The 16,203-nt window shown below is 34.2% G+C and overlaps 4 protein-coding genes across 7 annotated transcripts; 1 reads left to right on the top strand and 3 right to left on the bottom strand.

Annotated features, from left to right (window-relative positions):
• The first annotated feature begins 1,383 nt into the window (after window positions 1-1,383).
• On the top strand, window positions 1,384-2,790 carry LOC131658662 (uncharacterized). The gene is made up of 5 exons (XM_058927931.1): window positions 1,384-1,699; window positions 1,846-2,095; window positions 2,177-2,522; window positions 2,625-2,695; window positions 2,787-2,790. Exons 1-5 carry the CDS (start codon window positions 1,402-1,404, stop codon window positions 2,788-2,790), a joined length of 969 nt encoding a protein of 322 aa, XP_058783914.1. The 5' UTR covers window positions 1,384-1,401.
• Window positions 2,791-6,783: 3,993 nt separating this feature from the next.
• Window positions 6,784-8,521, bottom strand: LOC131656431 (uncharacterized). Its single transcript, XM_058926155.1, has 2 exons — window positions 7,051-8,521; window positions 6,784-6,977 (listed from the first exon to the last, which is right to left on the bottom strand). Exons 1-2 carry the CDS (start codon window positions 8,207-8,209, stop codon window positions 6,892-6,894), a joined length of 1,245 nt encoding a protein of 414 aa, XP_058782138.1. The 5' UTR covers window positions 8,210-8,521; the 3' UTR covers window positions 6,784-6,891.
• Window positions 8,522-11,415: 2,894 nt separating this feature from the next.
• On the bottom strand, window positions 11,416-13,302 carry LOC131662232 (uncharacterized). The gene is made up of 6 exons (XM_058931955.1): window positions 13,059-13,302; window positions 12,918-12,967; window positions 12,499-12,586; window positions 12,369-12,425; window positions 11,819-11,869; window positions 11,416-11,725 (listed from the first exon to the last, which is right to left on the bottom strand). Exons 1-6 carry the CDS (start codon window positions 13,158-13,160, stop codon window positions 11,651-11,653), a joined length of 423 nt encoding a protein of 140 aa, XP_058787938.1. The 5' UTR covers window positions 13,161-13,302; the 3' UTR covers window positions 11,416-11,650.
• A 912-nt stretch (window positions 13,303-14,214) lies between these two features.
• LOC131662230 (multiple organellar RNA editing factor 9, chloroplastic-like) lies at window positions 14,215-15,500 on the bottom strand. Of its 4 annotated transcripts, none has more exons than XM_058931952.1 (4): window positions 15,071-15,500; window positions 14,833-14,906; window positions 14,650-14,741; window positions 14,215-14,346 (listed from the first exon to the last, which is right to left on the bottom strand). In XM_058931952.1, exons 1-4 carry the CDS (start codon window positions 15,439-15,441, stop codon window positions 14,341-14,343), a joined length of 543 nt encoding a protein of 180 aa, XP_058787935.1. In that variant the 5' UTR covers window positions 15,442-15,500; the 3' UTR covers window positions 14,215-14,340. The 4 variants fall into 4 exon arrangements, with proteins under 4 accessions (XP_058787935.1, XP_058787937.1, XP_058787934.1 ...); XM_058931954.1 differs by having other exon boundaries at window positions 14,833-14,901; XM_058931951.1 differs by having other exon boundaries at window positions 14,216-14,741.
• Between the last annotated feature and the right edge of the window lie 703 nt (window positions 15,501-16,203).

Here is a 16,203-nt window from a genome sequence, read left to right as displayed (position 1 = left end):
GGTTCTAGACTTAATTTTAAATAAAATTTCATGGTGAAGTTATTATTGCAGTATCTTAGCGAGAGATATATATTGGCCTTTGTTAGTTTTAAATAATTGTTTTTTATCAAATAATTTAAGTTTTTGATTATTTTAAATTAGTATTATTTTTTCTAATTTTATTTTTGAATTTTTATTATAGTCATGAAAATTATTAATAGTTTAGATAATTTTAATTTAAACTAAAAATATTTATTACATTTAAATATTTTTATAGTCATATTCTAAATAAATATTAAACATGTATGCAAAAAAAATATTATAACAATTTAATTATTAAATAAAAATATTTTTGGTAAGAATATTATTTTATGGAGTTTTTAAATAATAAGCATAGTAGTAAATAATTCAGTAGGATGATCTTTATAAGGAATTTTTAAATCTTGAACGTTAATTAAATCTGACGTTTGATATTGATAGTTCTCGTTTCTCACAAAGATATCAGTTCTCACCGGATACGCTCCATATATATATATATATATATATATATATATATATATATATATATATATATATATATATATATATATATATATATATATATATATATATATATATATATATATATATATATATATATATATATATATATATATATATATATATATATATATATATATATATATATATATATATATATATATATTCCAAAAGAATTTACAAATTAATTATCATATTATTTTTAATATTAAATATACATGTTATAACGTTAATTATTTTAGTAGCTAATAAGAAAATTAAAATTGGAAAAGATTTAAAAAAAAGTTATGTAATTTAATTACCTTAAACCGTATCTTTAGTATCAACGTATAGAAAATTGGAAAAAAACAAAAACAAATAACACTCATGTTTACATAATAAATTTTTTCTATTTATTAAGAATTTCCAATTATATCTTCTGAGTGACATATCAATGAACCAATATCGTTGCGCCACTTCAGTTGTGTAAAGTTAGCAAACTATTTTTATTGGGCAATGAAGTTGGCACATGAGAATAAGTAGAATAAAAATCTGATTCTCAATCACATTAAGTAAATTTAAAATTGGGCTTTCTTGGAAGAGGGGTCAAAATCAATATATAAGAAGAGCAGCACCACATAGTCAGTCAAAAAAAATCCACTTCAGTTCTTGCGTACCTCCTGTTTACTTCTCGTGCAAGTTAGGGTTTGTAATATTTTTCTTCTTATTTTGCCTATATTGCTTAATTTCATGAATTTCTTCTATATCTACGATTATGAATACATCTCCGTTATATAGTATTATTTCGATGCATGCAGCTATGCTTTTTTAGGTTAAAAAATTAACATCATTTGATAAGAATGTTGATGTATGATGCAGGTTAAATTAACATCTTCTGATAAGATGGGAGGTGGGTTTAGGCTGCCGCACTTAGTAAGACGGTTTCTTCCCGAAGTTCAGACTGCTGACTCAAAAGTGTCACTGCCATTTAGAGAGAAGATCATATATACTGTCATCTCTCTTTTCATTTTCCTGGTTTACAGTCTGCTCCCTGTACACTCGACAACAGACGCAGATCCATTCTATTGGATGCGTGCTATCGTTGCTTCAAAGCATGGAACTCTCTTGGCACTTGGAATCACTCCCATCGTGACTTCGGAGATGCTCATGGTATTTTTGGTTGGATGTAACATCATTCAAGATCGGCCTCTTTTGTAAGTGTACAATTTTTATTCTTTAACCTAATTATTGGTGTATGAGATATAACTTATTAAATGCATTCATGTTATATCTCCGGTTCTCTTTGATAGGTTGGTTTTCATTATAGGGCGGCATATTGTGTTATACACTCAAATTATAATTATATTGAATTAATTTTTCTTTTATATGGCAGCAAAAATCTACTTGCTATTTTGATAGCTCTTGGACAAGCAGTTGGTTATGTTCTTTTAGGGATGCATGGTAGTGTGGGCCAATTTGGAGTAGGAAATGCTGTACTCATCATTATGCAGCTCTTTTTTGTGGGTATTATTGCGAAATGTTTAGATCAGCTTCTTCAAAAACGATATCTTTCGCTATTTATGGCCACTGCTATCTGGTACGTTTTTTAAGTCTGAAATTTGTGCTTTCTATGTTATAGCAACTTCTAACAACCAGGGCACCTTTCCATATTTTACAGTGGAAACATTATATGGCAGGCATTTAGTCCCGCCATTGTTAATACTGGACGTGGAGCTGAATTTGAGGGTTCTGTTATTGCTCTCTTCCATTTGTTGATAACTAAAACACACAAGATTTCTGCTCTTGGTGAAGCATTTTACCGGCAGAATCTTCCCAATCTAGCAAGTCTTCTTGCCACTGTCATCATCATCCTAATTGTGATATACTTCCAACGTTGCCGTCTGTCAAAGAATGCCCAAGGACAGCAGGGTTCATATTCAATCATGCCCAGTTTTATTCTGTCTCCAATCATGTCCATTTTTCTTCAGTCTAACCTTGCTTTCATTCTCTACTCTATCTCCCGGGTAATAATAGTTTTATGATAGATTGATTGGCCTTTATATTTATGCTTATGCTTTTGCTTTCTCTCTTGTAACAATCTAATCTTACTGGAATTCTTTCTTCAGCTTCTCTACCGTAAGTTCAGTGTAAATTTCACTGTCTCCGATTATGGAATTGGTCATTCAATTCCTTCCAGGTAAGAGACATGCTCCCATTTATACTTATTCAATATAAAGCTTCCACCATTTGTATAAATAGTCGTTGATAAATCTTTTTTTTTTTTGCAGTTAGCTGATATGGCCGCCAATCCTTTACATGCTTTGTTGTATCTTGGATTCATGCTCACAGCTTGTATCTTGGATTCTTTTTTTACTTTTTATTTCATGAACAAGATTCAAGAATAATCCTTTTTATATTGTGTCATACACTCAATAATTATATTGAATAAGTTCCTTTTCTTTTAATAATTTATTTATAAAATTTTTGAGTCATAAGACAATTTTCTAGTCATGACTTAGGGAATTTTTTTTCTATTCGAAGCCTACGAGAAATCATATCATATATATAAAATGAAAAAAAGATTCCATCCTTGAAAATGCTAGGAGGGGTTAGGAAATGATTTGAAGTAGTTAAATATGAGGATCACTATGACTATAGCTCTTGCTAAATTTACCAAAAGACCAAAATGATTTATTTTATATTTAGATAATGGATGACTCGTGACTGGTTATGGAGGGACTGTTTTGTTGTAGGTTGGTTGGTCCGGTCCATAGTCACATAATTCACATATACCTCCTCCTATGAACTGCGAATTGGTTTGCGTGTGCGCGTACCATTTTGCATTACTTTTGCGAATTGATCCGCACAATTCGTCTGAAATTCGTGTAAAATGAAGTACCATCAAACTAAATTTAAATTTAAATTTTTCACATGAAGGTATAAGGTTTTGGTACTGTGTTCATGACACAGGCTTAAGCCTCTTACCAAGTTTCCCAGTTGTTTCTAAAACTTAGCATAATTGCATTGTCCATGCTCTATTTCCGCATGATTCTTATGTGTGCGGGGTGCAAATACATAATGATAGGGTAATAAAGTAGTTTTAGTGGTGGTGTTAGTTAGTTGGTTAAGTGTAGGAGAAGGGAGGTAATGAATGATGAAAAACAAAGAATTCTCGGAAGAACAAAGTTAAATGCTGATGCAATGATTCTGCTAGTAGGGTGGATAGACACAGATGAAGTTAAACTGTCAATTAGTTAAATGCTGTTTTGCCGGTGTCGGTGCTTGCATCTTGCTAAGAACTTGTTTTCTTTTTAGTAGAATTTAAAGTAATTTGTTTCAGATTTGTGTATATGATTACTAAATGGAGTAGGAACTGTTTGCTTATTGGGTATTATGGACATATTATGTTTAGTTTAGGTTGAATTTGAGCTAATTCTGTTGTGTATATTTCTGTACTTGATAAGTCTTTAACCATGACAAATTTATGTGGTATGAATTTGAGCTAATTCATTGTCAGCCAATAATAACCATCAACCTCCAGTCATCCAACGCTTCAACCTTTTTTGTAAAATAAATGTCACCATAAACTTCAATAAAAATTTCTCATTATAAACTTCAGTAAAAATAAACAAGATGGTGCTCTTAAATAAAAAAATGATAATGAAACTGAATGTGGTCACTAGCAGTAGCAACATTTAAAATAAGTAAGAAAACCCGCAAAACCCGCATTAGAGCAGTTGCAACAAGCAAGACAAGCATGAGGTGGACGGCTAGCAAATACAAACAGAGTCATTAAGGATCTTTGTGCAGTATTGTAATTCTAGTGTTGCAATGGCATGCACACTAGAATTACAATCCCAAAGCAAGTGTTTCCAAAATGAGTTACCTGCTAATTATAATCATTAAAAATTCCGATATTTCCAAAAAGAAAACAAGAATAATTATTCAGTAAATGTTAGTTGTAACTTAAAAGAATCGCAAATGGAAACAAACATGAAAAAACAACAATAAAAAGTCCTTGCTAATTTCAAATTTGAGAGCATTTACAAGTCGAACAATTGGAACTAAATACACCAAAATCTTACTTTGGGTTCATGGAGACAAAAAAGAATTGTTGGGTTTCAAGTGCGTAAGTGCTAAAGTCCCACATCAACTAGGAATGGATGAGATGTTCTGTTTATAACATAGGTGACCGATACCCCCTTACCTAAAGGTTCTGGGTGGATGTTTACTAAAATATGTAAATAATTCATGTATCAACTACCATTTTTCGAAATCCTTGCACTGAAGTCTAAGTAAAAGATGACTGATTATTAAATCTAATCTCAAATTTCGAAAATTCAAAAGACTGATGAAATTGAAAATCTTTGACACTCAGGCCTTTTGGATCGATCAATCTAATCACAGATAGAATTTTTCAGATTGAGGAATATATTGAAATTCTGTTAGGTGATGGACCATATTTGCCTAATCCCTTGCCTTAATTCAAAGCTGTAAAAACATTACATAATGGACAGCTTCCTCCCTCAAGTGTGGTGCTGATATAGGCAAAATATAGTTATTCAGTAAATGTTAATTATAAATTTAAAGCATTCCATTAGACATGAATAATGTGTATGGTATATCAATACTCAATAACACTAAAGTAAATGGAAACAAACATGAAAAAAAACTTTTTCACTTGAATAATGCAAATTTAGAAACTAATCATAAAGGGAACATACAGACAAACAACAACAAAAAATCCAAGTTAATTTCAAATTTGAGAGTACATACAAGTTGAAAAGTTAGAACTAAATACAAGAAAATCTTTGGGTGCACTGAGACCACCCTAGATTCAGCAATACGAGAAAAATATGTTTCTATTGCTACACTCTGTAAAAAAATACATGTATGAACTACCATTATTCGACGCCCTTGCAATGAAATATGTTTCCCTTGCAGTAAAGAGAAGTTGATAATGCTAATAATGACTGATTATACAATCTAATCTCGTAACTTACCGAAATTCTGAAATGATTTGATGAAATTGAAAATCCTTGACACTCTAAGATCTTTTGGATCTATCAATCTAGTCACTGAAATTTTCAATTTCAAGGATAAATTGGAATTTTGTTAGTTGCGGGACCAAATTGGCTAATCCCTTGCCATTTTATGAAATCTGCATTGGTTTTTACAAGTTGCATAGTAGTCATAGTCATAACTAGATTTGTGATTTGTGGTATTGAACTTTGAGAAATGCTAGTTTTACACTCAAACTTACACCTACACCTTGTATTATACCATAAATCAATACTTTTTATTTTTTTAATAATTTTTTCTCTTGCATTAAAATCTGTGCAAAGCTGAATGTATTGTATTTATACGGTGTAAATTGAATAGGTGTAAAAATCTGGTGTAAGTATAGCACAACTCTTGAACTTTAGCAGAGTCTATTTAGTTGTAAACATAGGTATTTTCACTATGGATCTGGACCGGAATTACTTATCTTAATCACATCGCCTTTTTAAGCCCCATGCTTGAGGGCTTGTTGTTAAGAAGTGTGGTTGGGCCTAACTCAACCCTACAAAACCGGCTTTGTAGGGTGAGGATTGCCCCCACTTATAAGGACATGTTCAGGCCATATATTGTCCGATGTGGGACTCTTAACACACCTCCTCACGCCCAGGACTAGACAACTGGAGCGTGGAAATAAATGGTGGGTGGCCCGATAGCGGAAACCATAGAAGGTGGCCCACCGGATCTTAAACGAGGCTCTTGATACCATGTTAAGAAGTGTGGTTAGGCCTAACTCAACCCTACAAAACCGGCTTGTAGGGTGAGGATTGCCCCCACTTATAAGGATATGTTCAGGCCATATATTGTCCGATGTGGGACTCTTAACACACCCCCTCACGCCCAAGCAGGACTAGACAACCGGAGCGTGGAAATAAATGGTGGGTGGCCCGATAACGGAAACCATGGAAGGTGGCCCACCGGATCTTAAAGCAGACTCTGATACCATGTTAAGAAGTGTGGTTGGGCCTAACTCAACCCTACAAAACCGGCTTTGTAGGGTGAGGATTGCCCCCACTTATAAGGACATGTTCAGGCCATATATTGTCCGATGTGGGACTCTTAACACACCTCCTCACGCCCAGGACTAGACAACTGGAGCGTGGAAATAAATGGTGGGTTTTTTTTTTTTTAGTAGTAACTAGGAGCTAACTATTTTTGTTTTTTTGTTTTCTTAATATACTAGCTAGGAGAGATCTATTTACAGCAGCTTCAGAGCATTCATGGCTGCTTCACAAGAAAATTTGAAAAATAGAAAAGGATTATCACATTCTATTCTCCATCCTAATATTCCTATCTCCATATTAACAATTGCTAATCACTGTGGAAAGTCTGCAACTAGTAGAAACCTCCCATGAACTGACTTGCTCCCAGTTTCCTGTCTTCGAAGCTGCCAATTACTCCATTGCCATCACCAAGAGAATCTAACATGTTTAAGTTTTCAGTTATAAAAGCACTTGACTCAAACAAAATAGTATTATGCAGACAATTTCTTACCAGGAGTTCTCTTTACAGAAAAGTCATAGCCTGGATGCTGATATTCAAAACAATTCTGCATTAGATTTGTTTTCTCCTTCCATGAAGGCACCTCAAGTGATGGCATTATACCCTGTTGAAACATTGATTCATCAGCTCCAAGACCAAACCTTCTTAGCTCATGATCACTGTGACAAATGTTGCCGCATGGACAACAGTGGAAAGGCAAAGAAAATGGACCTCTTCCTAGATTCAACTGATCAGAATGGAACGGCTGGTAAGAAAGGTTTAGTTTAGCAACTCTAGCTCCATGCTGGACCAGCTCCTCCATAATATCATCCATAGAGGAACTATCCTTATCAAAACTATAATAATCATCATCGTAATCATCATCACCATCGAGTACAGATTCTACAAGACTCTTGATCATTTCAAAAGTTGAGTCTGGACTATCCAAATCATCTTCAATCAGTTTGCTTTCAGGGGAAGACATGAAACTATCATTTCTTGGCGGAATTTTCACTTCAAGGGTCCAGAAAGGTTCGTCATATGTAACTAAACTGTCCTCATCAGGAAAACTAAAACCAGAGATAGAACTTGAACAGTCCTCTAAGCTGGTATTGGCAGATTTAAATTCTGAATCCTGTTGAATTTGGACATCATGGATGAATGGAGGTTCAAAATACAAATAAGTCTCCCAAAGCTCCTCACTCTTTGGAAGTTTTGCAGGAGAAATGTTTCTAAGTTTATCTAGTTCTGCTTGCACTTCCTGATTTGTACACTCAGAAGATCCAGATATGTTAGTCTTTAGTGAGCCATTGCTGTCTCCACTTGAAGATGATAGTGCCTTGTTGCGACATGGAGGCAGATATGGTTGATTACTCTTATGCAGTAGATAGACATTATCCAGAAGCTTTGAAGCAGAAACTTTCTGACTAACAGAATCTAGTTCACTATAAGGTGAGGGTAGGAGATCAAGTGAATCCTCAAACACACGAGACATTGCAAACTGAATATCCCTTGATAACTTCAGAGTTCTATGACTACCAGCTTTAGCTTTGGCTAAAGAGAGAAGAAAGTTTCCTGTGTATGATATTCTTGAACTTTTGTAAGGATCTTTGACGTAAGAATCGGAAGTAGACGGTGGTAAGAATGGTGCATTTCGATTTTCCTTATTCATTTTCGCGGGAAATTTCTCACTCGCAACAAGTCAAAAAATCGAAACGCACTTTACAAGATAAAGAACGAATGTAGAAGTATCAAGAAGAAGAAGAAGGTCCTAAACCCTAAAATGAAGAATGTACACAAAATGTATATCTATATCATCGGAGATTTACGGCAAAAAGAAAAATAGCAACCGTGACAGCAACGATAATGGCGTTGGGAGGTTGATGTGGCGGTGGAGGAAGAGAAGAAAAGTACAAACGAAACATTTTCCCGCGCTATGGATTTTCTGGAGAAAGTGTTTTTGGGGGGAAAGAAAATGAGAAGAAAGAAGAGAGAAAAACTTGCAGAAGAAGTAAGACAAAATCAAGAAGGTATTTGGGCTCATTAACTTTGGTTGGGCCACAGAGAACTCGGCCCATCAACTGTGCAGTCCATAAATAACAGGAAGGTATTTGGGCTCGAAGGGGTGGGGGTCAGGTGGCGAGCACGTGATTCAGCCCGACCGAACCCTCCTCAGTTGCAATCCATGGGAAATGTGTCAAGCCACGTGTTAGGGGAATAACTGAAGTCATCTCATCTCATAGGTTAACCGCACTTCCTACTATGAGGGATGACTCACCCCATTATCAGCGTAGCCAAATTCATAACACCAGTATTGTTCTTTTACATATCTGAACACAAAGCCCTCTTAGGCATCTCATCGCAAGCAGGTTAACACCTTTTATATTCACTGAGAGTACATGATCATTTGTGATCAATTCTATCCTCTTCCCAACAAATCCCACTACGCCAAATTTAAGCTGTAGCAGCGCAGCTACTAAAGCGCTTTTAGCAAAAGCGCTCTCGTAGGGCTCGCTAAAAACAAAATTAATAAACAAGGAAAAATGATGCAAAAAAAGCGCTCTGGTAGGGGGAGTTATGAGAGCGCTTTTAAAAAGCGCTCTGGTAGGGGGGGTATGAGAGCGCTTTTAAAAAGCGCTCTGGTAGGGGGGTTATGAAAGCGCTTTTAAAAGCGCTCTTATAGGGTGGGTGCTACGAAAGCGCTTTTGAGATAAAAGCGCTCTGGTAGGGGGTGTTATTAAAGCTCTTTTGAAAAGCGCTCTGGTAGCCCATTTAAAAAATTATATATTTTACAAACACACGCGTTTTGTTTCAGATCTTTCTTCTTCCTTCGTTGCTCCGCCGTCCTCTCTCCGAAACCCTAGCAACCTCCGCCGTTCTTCTTCCTTTCAGATCCAAAACACACGAGTTTATGGTGAGTTGAGGTTCGTGTTGTTGCTGAGTTCGGTTTCGATTCTGAATCTACAAACCAAAACCGGGTGAGACCTTTCTGAGTTTATTTCTTATTCTCTTTTCCTCTCTCAAATTTCTGAAGGGTTTGTTTGATTAGGAAAGTGATGAACAAATGTTTGGGTTTGATGAATGTTTGTCTGGTTATGTTTGATGATGATTTGTGAATGGTTTTGTTTCTGATGAATGGTTTGCGTGTATGAGAAAGATGAACAATTAGGGTTTTGGTTAGTGTTTGCGGCTGTGTATTGTGATTGTTGTTGGATGAATATGAACAATGTATTTACAGTTTCTGGAGAGGTTTTTCGAAGATGATGAACATAATTTTTTTTAGGGTTTTTGGTTGTTGGCTCTACGGCTCTACGGCTGATTTTTTTTAGGGTTTTTGGTTGTTGGCTCAATTGACTTGTTCTTTTATCAAAAACTATTTTTATGTGCATGTGGTTGTTAATTGATTTCTTATAAATTGGTTTCTGTTCTGGTATAGCACTATTTTTATTAACTATTTTGTCTTTTGTTCGGAGATGAGGAAATTTTTGGTTGATAGAGAAAATATTAAGAATGTGAATGTTGTGTAAATAATCACGTTTTTCTATTGTAGGTTGAGCTTCAAACAGTGGATGGACTGGTAAAGGATAGAACACAATGTGCCCCTGCCGATTATGTTCCACAGAATAAGAATCAAGTAATGTACCCCGAAGTCTTCTGTGGCAGGATCGTTCGGGGTACAGTTATTTGATTCATATTCTGTGACACAATACAACATAGCTCAGGTGACTACTGGTTCTCCACTAAAGCATCAATACAACATAGCTCCAGATAATACAGGAAGCGTACATTGGTTGCATAAGAACTCGGAAGTTGTTTCCCATTTAGTTGTTTTGGTTTAGAAATATGTGAATTGGTTTAGTTGTTTTGGTTTAGAAATATGTATATATGTATTTTGATTTACATTAATGGTATATAATATAATACTTTTTTGTATATAATCGATATCGATTATAATGGTATATATCGATTTGAAATGATAAATTATAGGTTCATGAAAAAATACTGCCAAAAAATAGTAAATTACAGGTTCTAAAATATTGCTGCCAAAAGTGCAGGTTTAGAAATAATAAAAAGCATAAAAAAAAAAAAACGCAACATACGAAAGCGCTTTTGAAAAAAGCGCTCTTATAGGGGTGCCTACCAGAGCGCTTTTTCCTGAAAAGCGCTCTTAAAGGGGGGCCTACAAGAGCGCTTTTTCCAGAAAAGCGCTCTTATAGGGGGGGCCTACCAGAGCGCTTTTAAAAGCGCTTTCGTAGCCTATGCCAGCGCTGGCTTTGGCAGCGCTTTAAAGCGCTTTTAAAAGCCTTGCGCGTTGTAGTGTCCCCAACCTAATATTTGATTCTAATTTTGTTTTTCCCTATTGAGATTAGCTTTAGCAACAACAAATCAAGCCATTAAATAATGAAAAAAAATAATTGTTTGAGTTGCTTGCGGTTTATGTACAAAACAAGAAAAAGAAGGCAGTTTTTTACATGTAGAAACTAATTATTCAAACATACACTTCATTATGCTCATTAATGACAATTGAGCTAACATCCGCAACTAAACAAATTCCTTTTTGAATTTTCACTACTAGAAATACTCTGTTTTCCTGCGGATTTACCTGCGGATTTGAGCAATATTTCCGCAGGAAACGTGTTTCCTGCGGATTTTCCTACGGCTTTGGGTCCCCAGCTAAAACCTTCGTGGGTAATTTCTTCGGCAGGTAATTCCGCAGGAATGTCCGCAGTTAAATCCGCAGGAAAATTCCGCAGCTAAATCCGCTGTAAATTCCGCTGGTAGTTCCGCAGATAAATCCACAGGAATGATAAATCTGTAGGTAAATCCGCAGGTAATGTAGTTCTAAATTAAAAAAAATTTAATTTATTATTTGCTTCTCTATGAGTATACAAAGGTTTATACTATAAATAATATCTAGTATTACGATGCATGAGATCTAGTAATAATATTACTCTACATCCGCAAATCCGTATTTGAACATAGTATTAATATTATTTGCTTCTAAATTGAATGGTGGGAATTTTGATTCTGTAAATAGAAGCCAGACACACATTAAGAGGAAAACAATTACACAAAATACAAGTAGCCAAGATTCAATGGCGCTAAAATTTAATTAGACACTCACTCTAAGTAACAGGGGAATGTGCCAAATATTTGGTACATCATGGATATTCAGAATATTGTTAATCTGTAAAAAATATACATAAAATACAGATCAATAACTAATAAATCAAAGCTTGCCTGGAAAAATAAAAACAAGCTTAATTCACTGATAACTTACTGGAACATGGCGGAATTGTGAGAGTTTTTCCCTAGTGCTATCCAGCAGAGGCTGCACATTGAAAGCAGTATTTTAGCTAGCCAATATAGCCAAACTAACATCAAACACACAACTGTCCAAACAGAAGAAAATATTTAAGCAGCGCTGAAAATATAGTTATCAATCTCGGATCGCAGAGCAGAAGAAGCGTGGAGAAGACACTATTTGATGCATTAAGGAATTACTATACATGTTGATATTAATACACATAGTTGCTGGGAAAATGAAATAAATTACTCAAAATTCATTTAATGTTCTTAATTAGAGACAATTCTCCCAACTTTAGAAGTCTAGATTGACCTTTAATAAAATTTACATCAATACCACCAAGGCACCAAGCACAAAAAAACTCACACTTACTAGAGTACTTGGATCATATCATGTTGATTAAACTATACTATGTTGATCATTTAATGACTAAACTATATTATGTTGATTATTTAAAAACAAAAACTGTTCGAGAAAATAGTAAGTAAAGTTAGTCTAAAAGCAAAATATACTTTTGTCATACCCACTTGAAAGGACAATTGCCGCAGAGCCTCAATAAACGGCATAGATTCAATATCACCTGTAGATAAGCAAAATCAGCATAAAATGTAGTATTAAACTAATTCCAAGACAGAAATTAAACAAGCATGCACCTGATATATTTTTCCTAGTGGTGATGTTGTTATCCTTTGTAAACGTGACATCAAGAAAACGCTCATAATTTCCCAAATCCAAATCAACCTTCAAAAGTCAAAAGCCAAAAAAGCAAAATAAAAAATAAATTTTATCCAAATCCTGAATCAGATGATAGTTTTGAGCATGTCATACCCTGCCCGGCCGGGTATACATACTAAAAAACTGAAGTATATAAATTTTTTTTGATAGAGAGATACTATGATTTAACAATCAACCAACTATGATTGACATTTAAAATATGCAGTAGTTTTATCAACTGTATTAATTTGTCAACTAAATTCAAAAATATTTAGGGTTTGGAGCTTCATTAGATCAATACTAAAACAAAATGGCACACTAAAAAGAAAATGAAAGCATGTAAAATTAATATAGCTACCTGGCCAATGTTTGGGGCTTCAATGACAATCTGAAGTCAACAATCATAATCTACAACAAGCAATATAAAAAACAAAATGTCAATTCAACACACAATAACCAAATAGTTGACGATCAATATAATGTTTTAAACAAATAGTACCATAGATTCATCGTCAGCCAATGTTGTAGGGTAGGCAGCCAACCAGGAATTGAAATAATCAGCAAGTTGGTCCAGCATGGCCCACTTCATACATGGGCTCATCTAGAACAAATAATTAGAGTCAACTTTTCATATCACACGATTAACTCTCCAGTTTCAAGAAATAGGCAAGTCTGTAGGACTTCAAGAGAACTTGATTTTACTAATATCCATGACAAAACTAGATTTTGGTCTGTGGCATTCTTAAAATTCCTCAAATTTGGATAAAGAAAACACACGAAACAAACTTACAGGACAAAGTGGACCTTCGGAAGAGATGACAGATTATTTCAGCCATGTTAGTCCTAGAAGGAGATGACAAAAAGCTAGCAAAAACTGTCACGCCGCCTAGCGTACTCACATCTTTCCATTCCATTAGTGTCTGATCTAACTTGGAAATAATTGGGCCCTCCGGACAAAGCATATGAATTACGAATATATTTCCTTCATGCTCTGTCATAAATTTCCCTTTCCGCCCTTGTCTATCAATAAAACTATCTTGGCTTCGAGGAGGAGGTACTTCCAAAACAGTCCAAGTACATTCAACTGGGTCAAACACCCCTAGAAAACCTTGCTTACTCAGACAATAAAATAACCCATTAGAAAAGACAACCTTAGTCCTTAAGCAACCGGAAAAATGAGAGCAGTTTTGGTAAGTAACAGTTGTCCATTTGTTTGCCCCAGGTAACATGTGCTAATCGCTACTATAGTAGAACTAATATGTTTAATAGTAAATATCACACATTCAGTGGATGTTGGAGCACAAGAGAAGGCGGCAACAGAGCTTGGATAATCAAATTCTGGCAGCTTGATCAGCTCCCTAGTAAAGGGATTAAAGAAAAAAAACAGGGAACTTTCGGGCCATGTATACCACCTATATACCAATAACCAACCATCTTTTGAATAGAAAACACGAGACCTATCTAACTATGGAAACTCGAGGGAATAGGCTTTTCGATGCCCAGGATCATAGAAGTCATAGGTTTTTCGATTCACCGGAACATATAAGTCATATGGGTTACCATTTTTTGGAAGATACATAAGTCAGGGTGATTGGTTCACTTGATGTACAGAAGTGGCAACTGAATGCCATGTCTTGCAAACAATAGAAGCACGAATGTTATCCGCCACAATCAAACCGGAGAAGATCAATTCTAAGAGTTCAACAGGGAGATCGGCCCAGGTTTGTTGCTCAAAATTTCCACTCCTCACAACTGCAGTAGCTCTTCTATTGTCTGTGAGTTTATCTCTTAATATGCAGAAAGATTAAAAAAGTGAGAACATGATAAATAGAATATGTATTCAATTTAGAGCAACTATTTCTTGATAAACCCTAGCAATCCAATAATAACAATCATAATGTAAGCTGAAAAACTGTGCATGCGATTTTGGATTTTAAATTCATACGGAATAATGCAAAAGGAACATTCTAAGAAATGAACAACCATAACAGTGGTTCAGATAACCCTAAAAATGTCGAAAATAAACTGTAAAGAGAGAAAAACAATGAAATGCAAATCTGAATTATGGGTTAGGGATGAAGAGAACTTACGATTTCAACTTCTTTTTCATATTCGCTTTCATAATGCCAACCCCAATTGATTGATTGTTTTCGTCCCAAAAGCTGAAACTTCGCCACAAAAGCTGAAACAAGAGAAACAATATTTCAATTTTCAACAAATAAAAAAAAAAATCCAAGAAATGAAAATGTTGAGAGCGGAAGAATAAGACTGACGAATTCGGTTGGGACATTTCATCGAACACCTTGCGAGCGAGGACAAATTCTGCATTTTTCTTCCAAAAGCTAAACTAGACATTCAGATTTAAAACATAATCAATAGAAAAACTTGCAACTATTCTCAATTTCAAAACATCATGTATCAGTATATTTCAACTACAACCAACTCCATTCAACAGAAAATCCCAAACGTTATTCGAAATTACGAAAAGAAAAGCAACGGTAGAAAACTAACCTTCCCAAGACAGTAGCAAGAGTTTGAAGGTAAGTATCAATCATCTGTTCACGAGAGGGTTTAGGGTCTTTAGGAAACTCCATTACAATGAGCCAATGGTTGTAGTCACAACCGGGAAGCATAATCGTTTCCTTCTGCTCATTGCTTCCGCTTTTGTTAGAAGAGAAATCTTCCTTGGCCGCCGCGCGAATTTGGATAGGGTTCCAGGTACGGATTTTGGTATGGATGGAGAGGTTGTTGAAATTGAGAGACGAGGTTTTGGGGTGGTTAGGTGGGGTTAGGGTTTTGGAGGAGACGGTGAAGGAAGAGAGTGTTGCCATTGGAAATGGGTTACCGAATTTGAGAGAAGAACGAAATTGTGACAATGCCATTGAAAATAACGATAAGGCTCAACGTTCAACTGGTTTGTGGAGATGAAGAGTGAACACAATTGATGTATCTTAACAATTGAAATTTTTTTATACTTACCCCACATATCTATAATCTCTAAAATAAATATATATCTAAGTTTGTATACCACTTATTTTATTAAAAATTAAGATTAAAATTAAAAATTAATTAAAATAAATTATAAAAATAATTAATAGCATAGATAAAATAAGGATTAAAAATTAAAATTAAATTAAACAAAAAAACACAATAAAAATAAATACTAAAGTAGAAGAAATATATTATTATAATACAAATCGAAGAATTATATTAATTTAAAAAATTATTATTATTTTTAGAAAATATTTAAATCAATTTTTTCATATATATAGTTGGCAGGATATATAATTTTGATTGGTTGACAGTGTAAAAATAATTGATAGTGTCAACCATGTTTGGGTTATTGAGATAATATTTTTAAAAATTGATTTCAAAATTTTTAATACTTTTTATTAATTTTATTTTTCAAATTTTTTATACCTTTTATTTCATCAAAAATTAAGATAAAAAATTTAAAAATAACACAATTAACATTAAAACATTAATTAATATAATAATATTAAATAATATATAATGATTAATTTTTAAAATAAAATTTGACAAAAATTACAATTATTTTAAGAAAATAGTTAATATTGCAGCAAAATCCGCAGGAAAGTTTCCTGCAGAATTACCTGCGGATTTTGTATAATAGTTTGTTTTTT

Source organism: Vicia villosa, linkage group LG3 (assembly GCF_029867415.1).
Source record: "Vicia villosa cultivar HV-30 ecotype Madison, WI linkage group LG3, Vvil1.0, whole genome shotgun sequence".
Classification (NCBI taxonomy): Eukaryota; Viridiplantae; Streptophyta; class Magnoliopsida; order Fabales; family Fabaceae; genus Vicia; species Vicia villosa.
This window is presented reverse-complemented; position numbering and strand designations above follow the sequence as displayed.

Bases quoted from the DNA above. Each gene is read 5' to 3' on its own strand.
- LOC131658662 (XM_058927931.1), top strand. From the start codon at position 1,402: ATGGGAGGTGGGTTTAGGCTGCCGCACTTAGTAAGACGGTTTCTTCCC. The intron at 2,096-2,176 runs GTACGTTTTTTA...CATATTTTACAG, and splicing joins TTTATGGCCACTGCTATCTG to TGGAAACATTATATGGCAGG. The intron at 2,523-2,624 runs GTAATAATAGTT...TTCTTTCTTCAG, and splicing joins TTCTCTACTCTATCTCCCGG to CTTCTCTACCGTAAGTTCAG.
- LOC131656431 (XM_058926155.1), bottom strand. From the start codon at position 8,209: ATGAATAAGGAAAATCGAAATGCACCATTCTTACCACCGTCTACTTCC. The intron at 6,978-7,050 runs GTAAGAAATTGT...TAAACATGTTAG, and splicing joins TTCTGTAAAGAGAACTCCTG to ATTCTCTTGGTGATGGCAAT.
- LOC131662232 (XM_058931955.1), bottom strand. From the start codon at position 13,160: ATGAGCCCATGTATGAAGTGGGCCATGCTGGACCAACTTGCTGATTAT. The intron at 12,587-12,917 runs GTAGCTATATTA...TGACTTTTGAAG, and splicing joins AAGCCCCAAACATTGGCCAG to GTTGATTTGGATTTGGGAAA. The intron at 12,426-12,498 runs GTGCATGCTTGT...GCTTATCTACAG, and splicing joins CACTAGGAAAAATATATCAG to GTGATATTGAATCTATGCCG.
- LOC131662230 (XM_058931951.1), bottom strand. From the start codon at position 15,441: ATGGCATTGTCACAATTTCGTTCTTCTCTCAAATTCGGTAACCCATTT. The intron at 14,907-15,070 runs GTTAGTTTTCTA...CTGAATGTCTAG, and splicing joins CTTGCTACTGTCTTGGGAAG to TTTAGCTTTTGGAAGAAAAA. The intron at 14,742-14,832 runs GTCAGTCTTATT...CTCTTGTTTCAG, and splicing joins GAAATGTCCCAACCGAATTC to CTTTTGTGGCGAAGTTTCAG.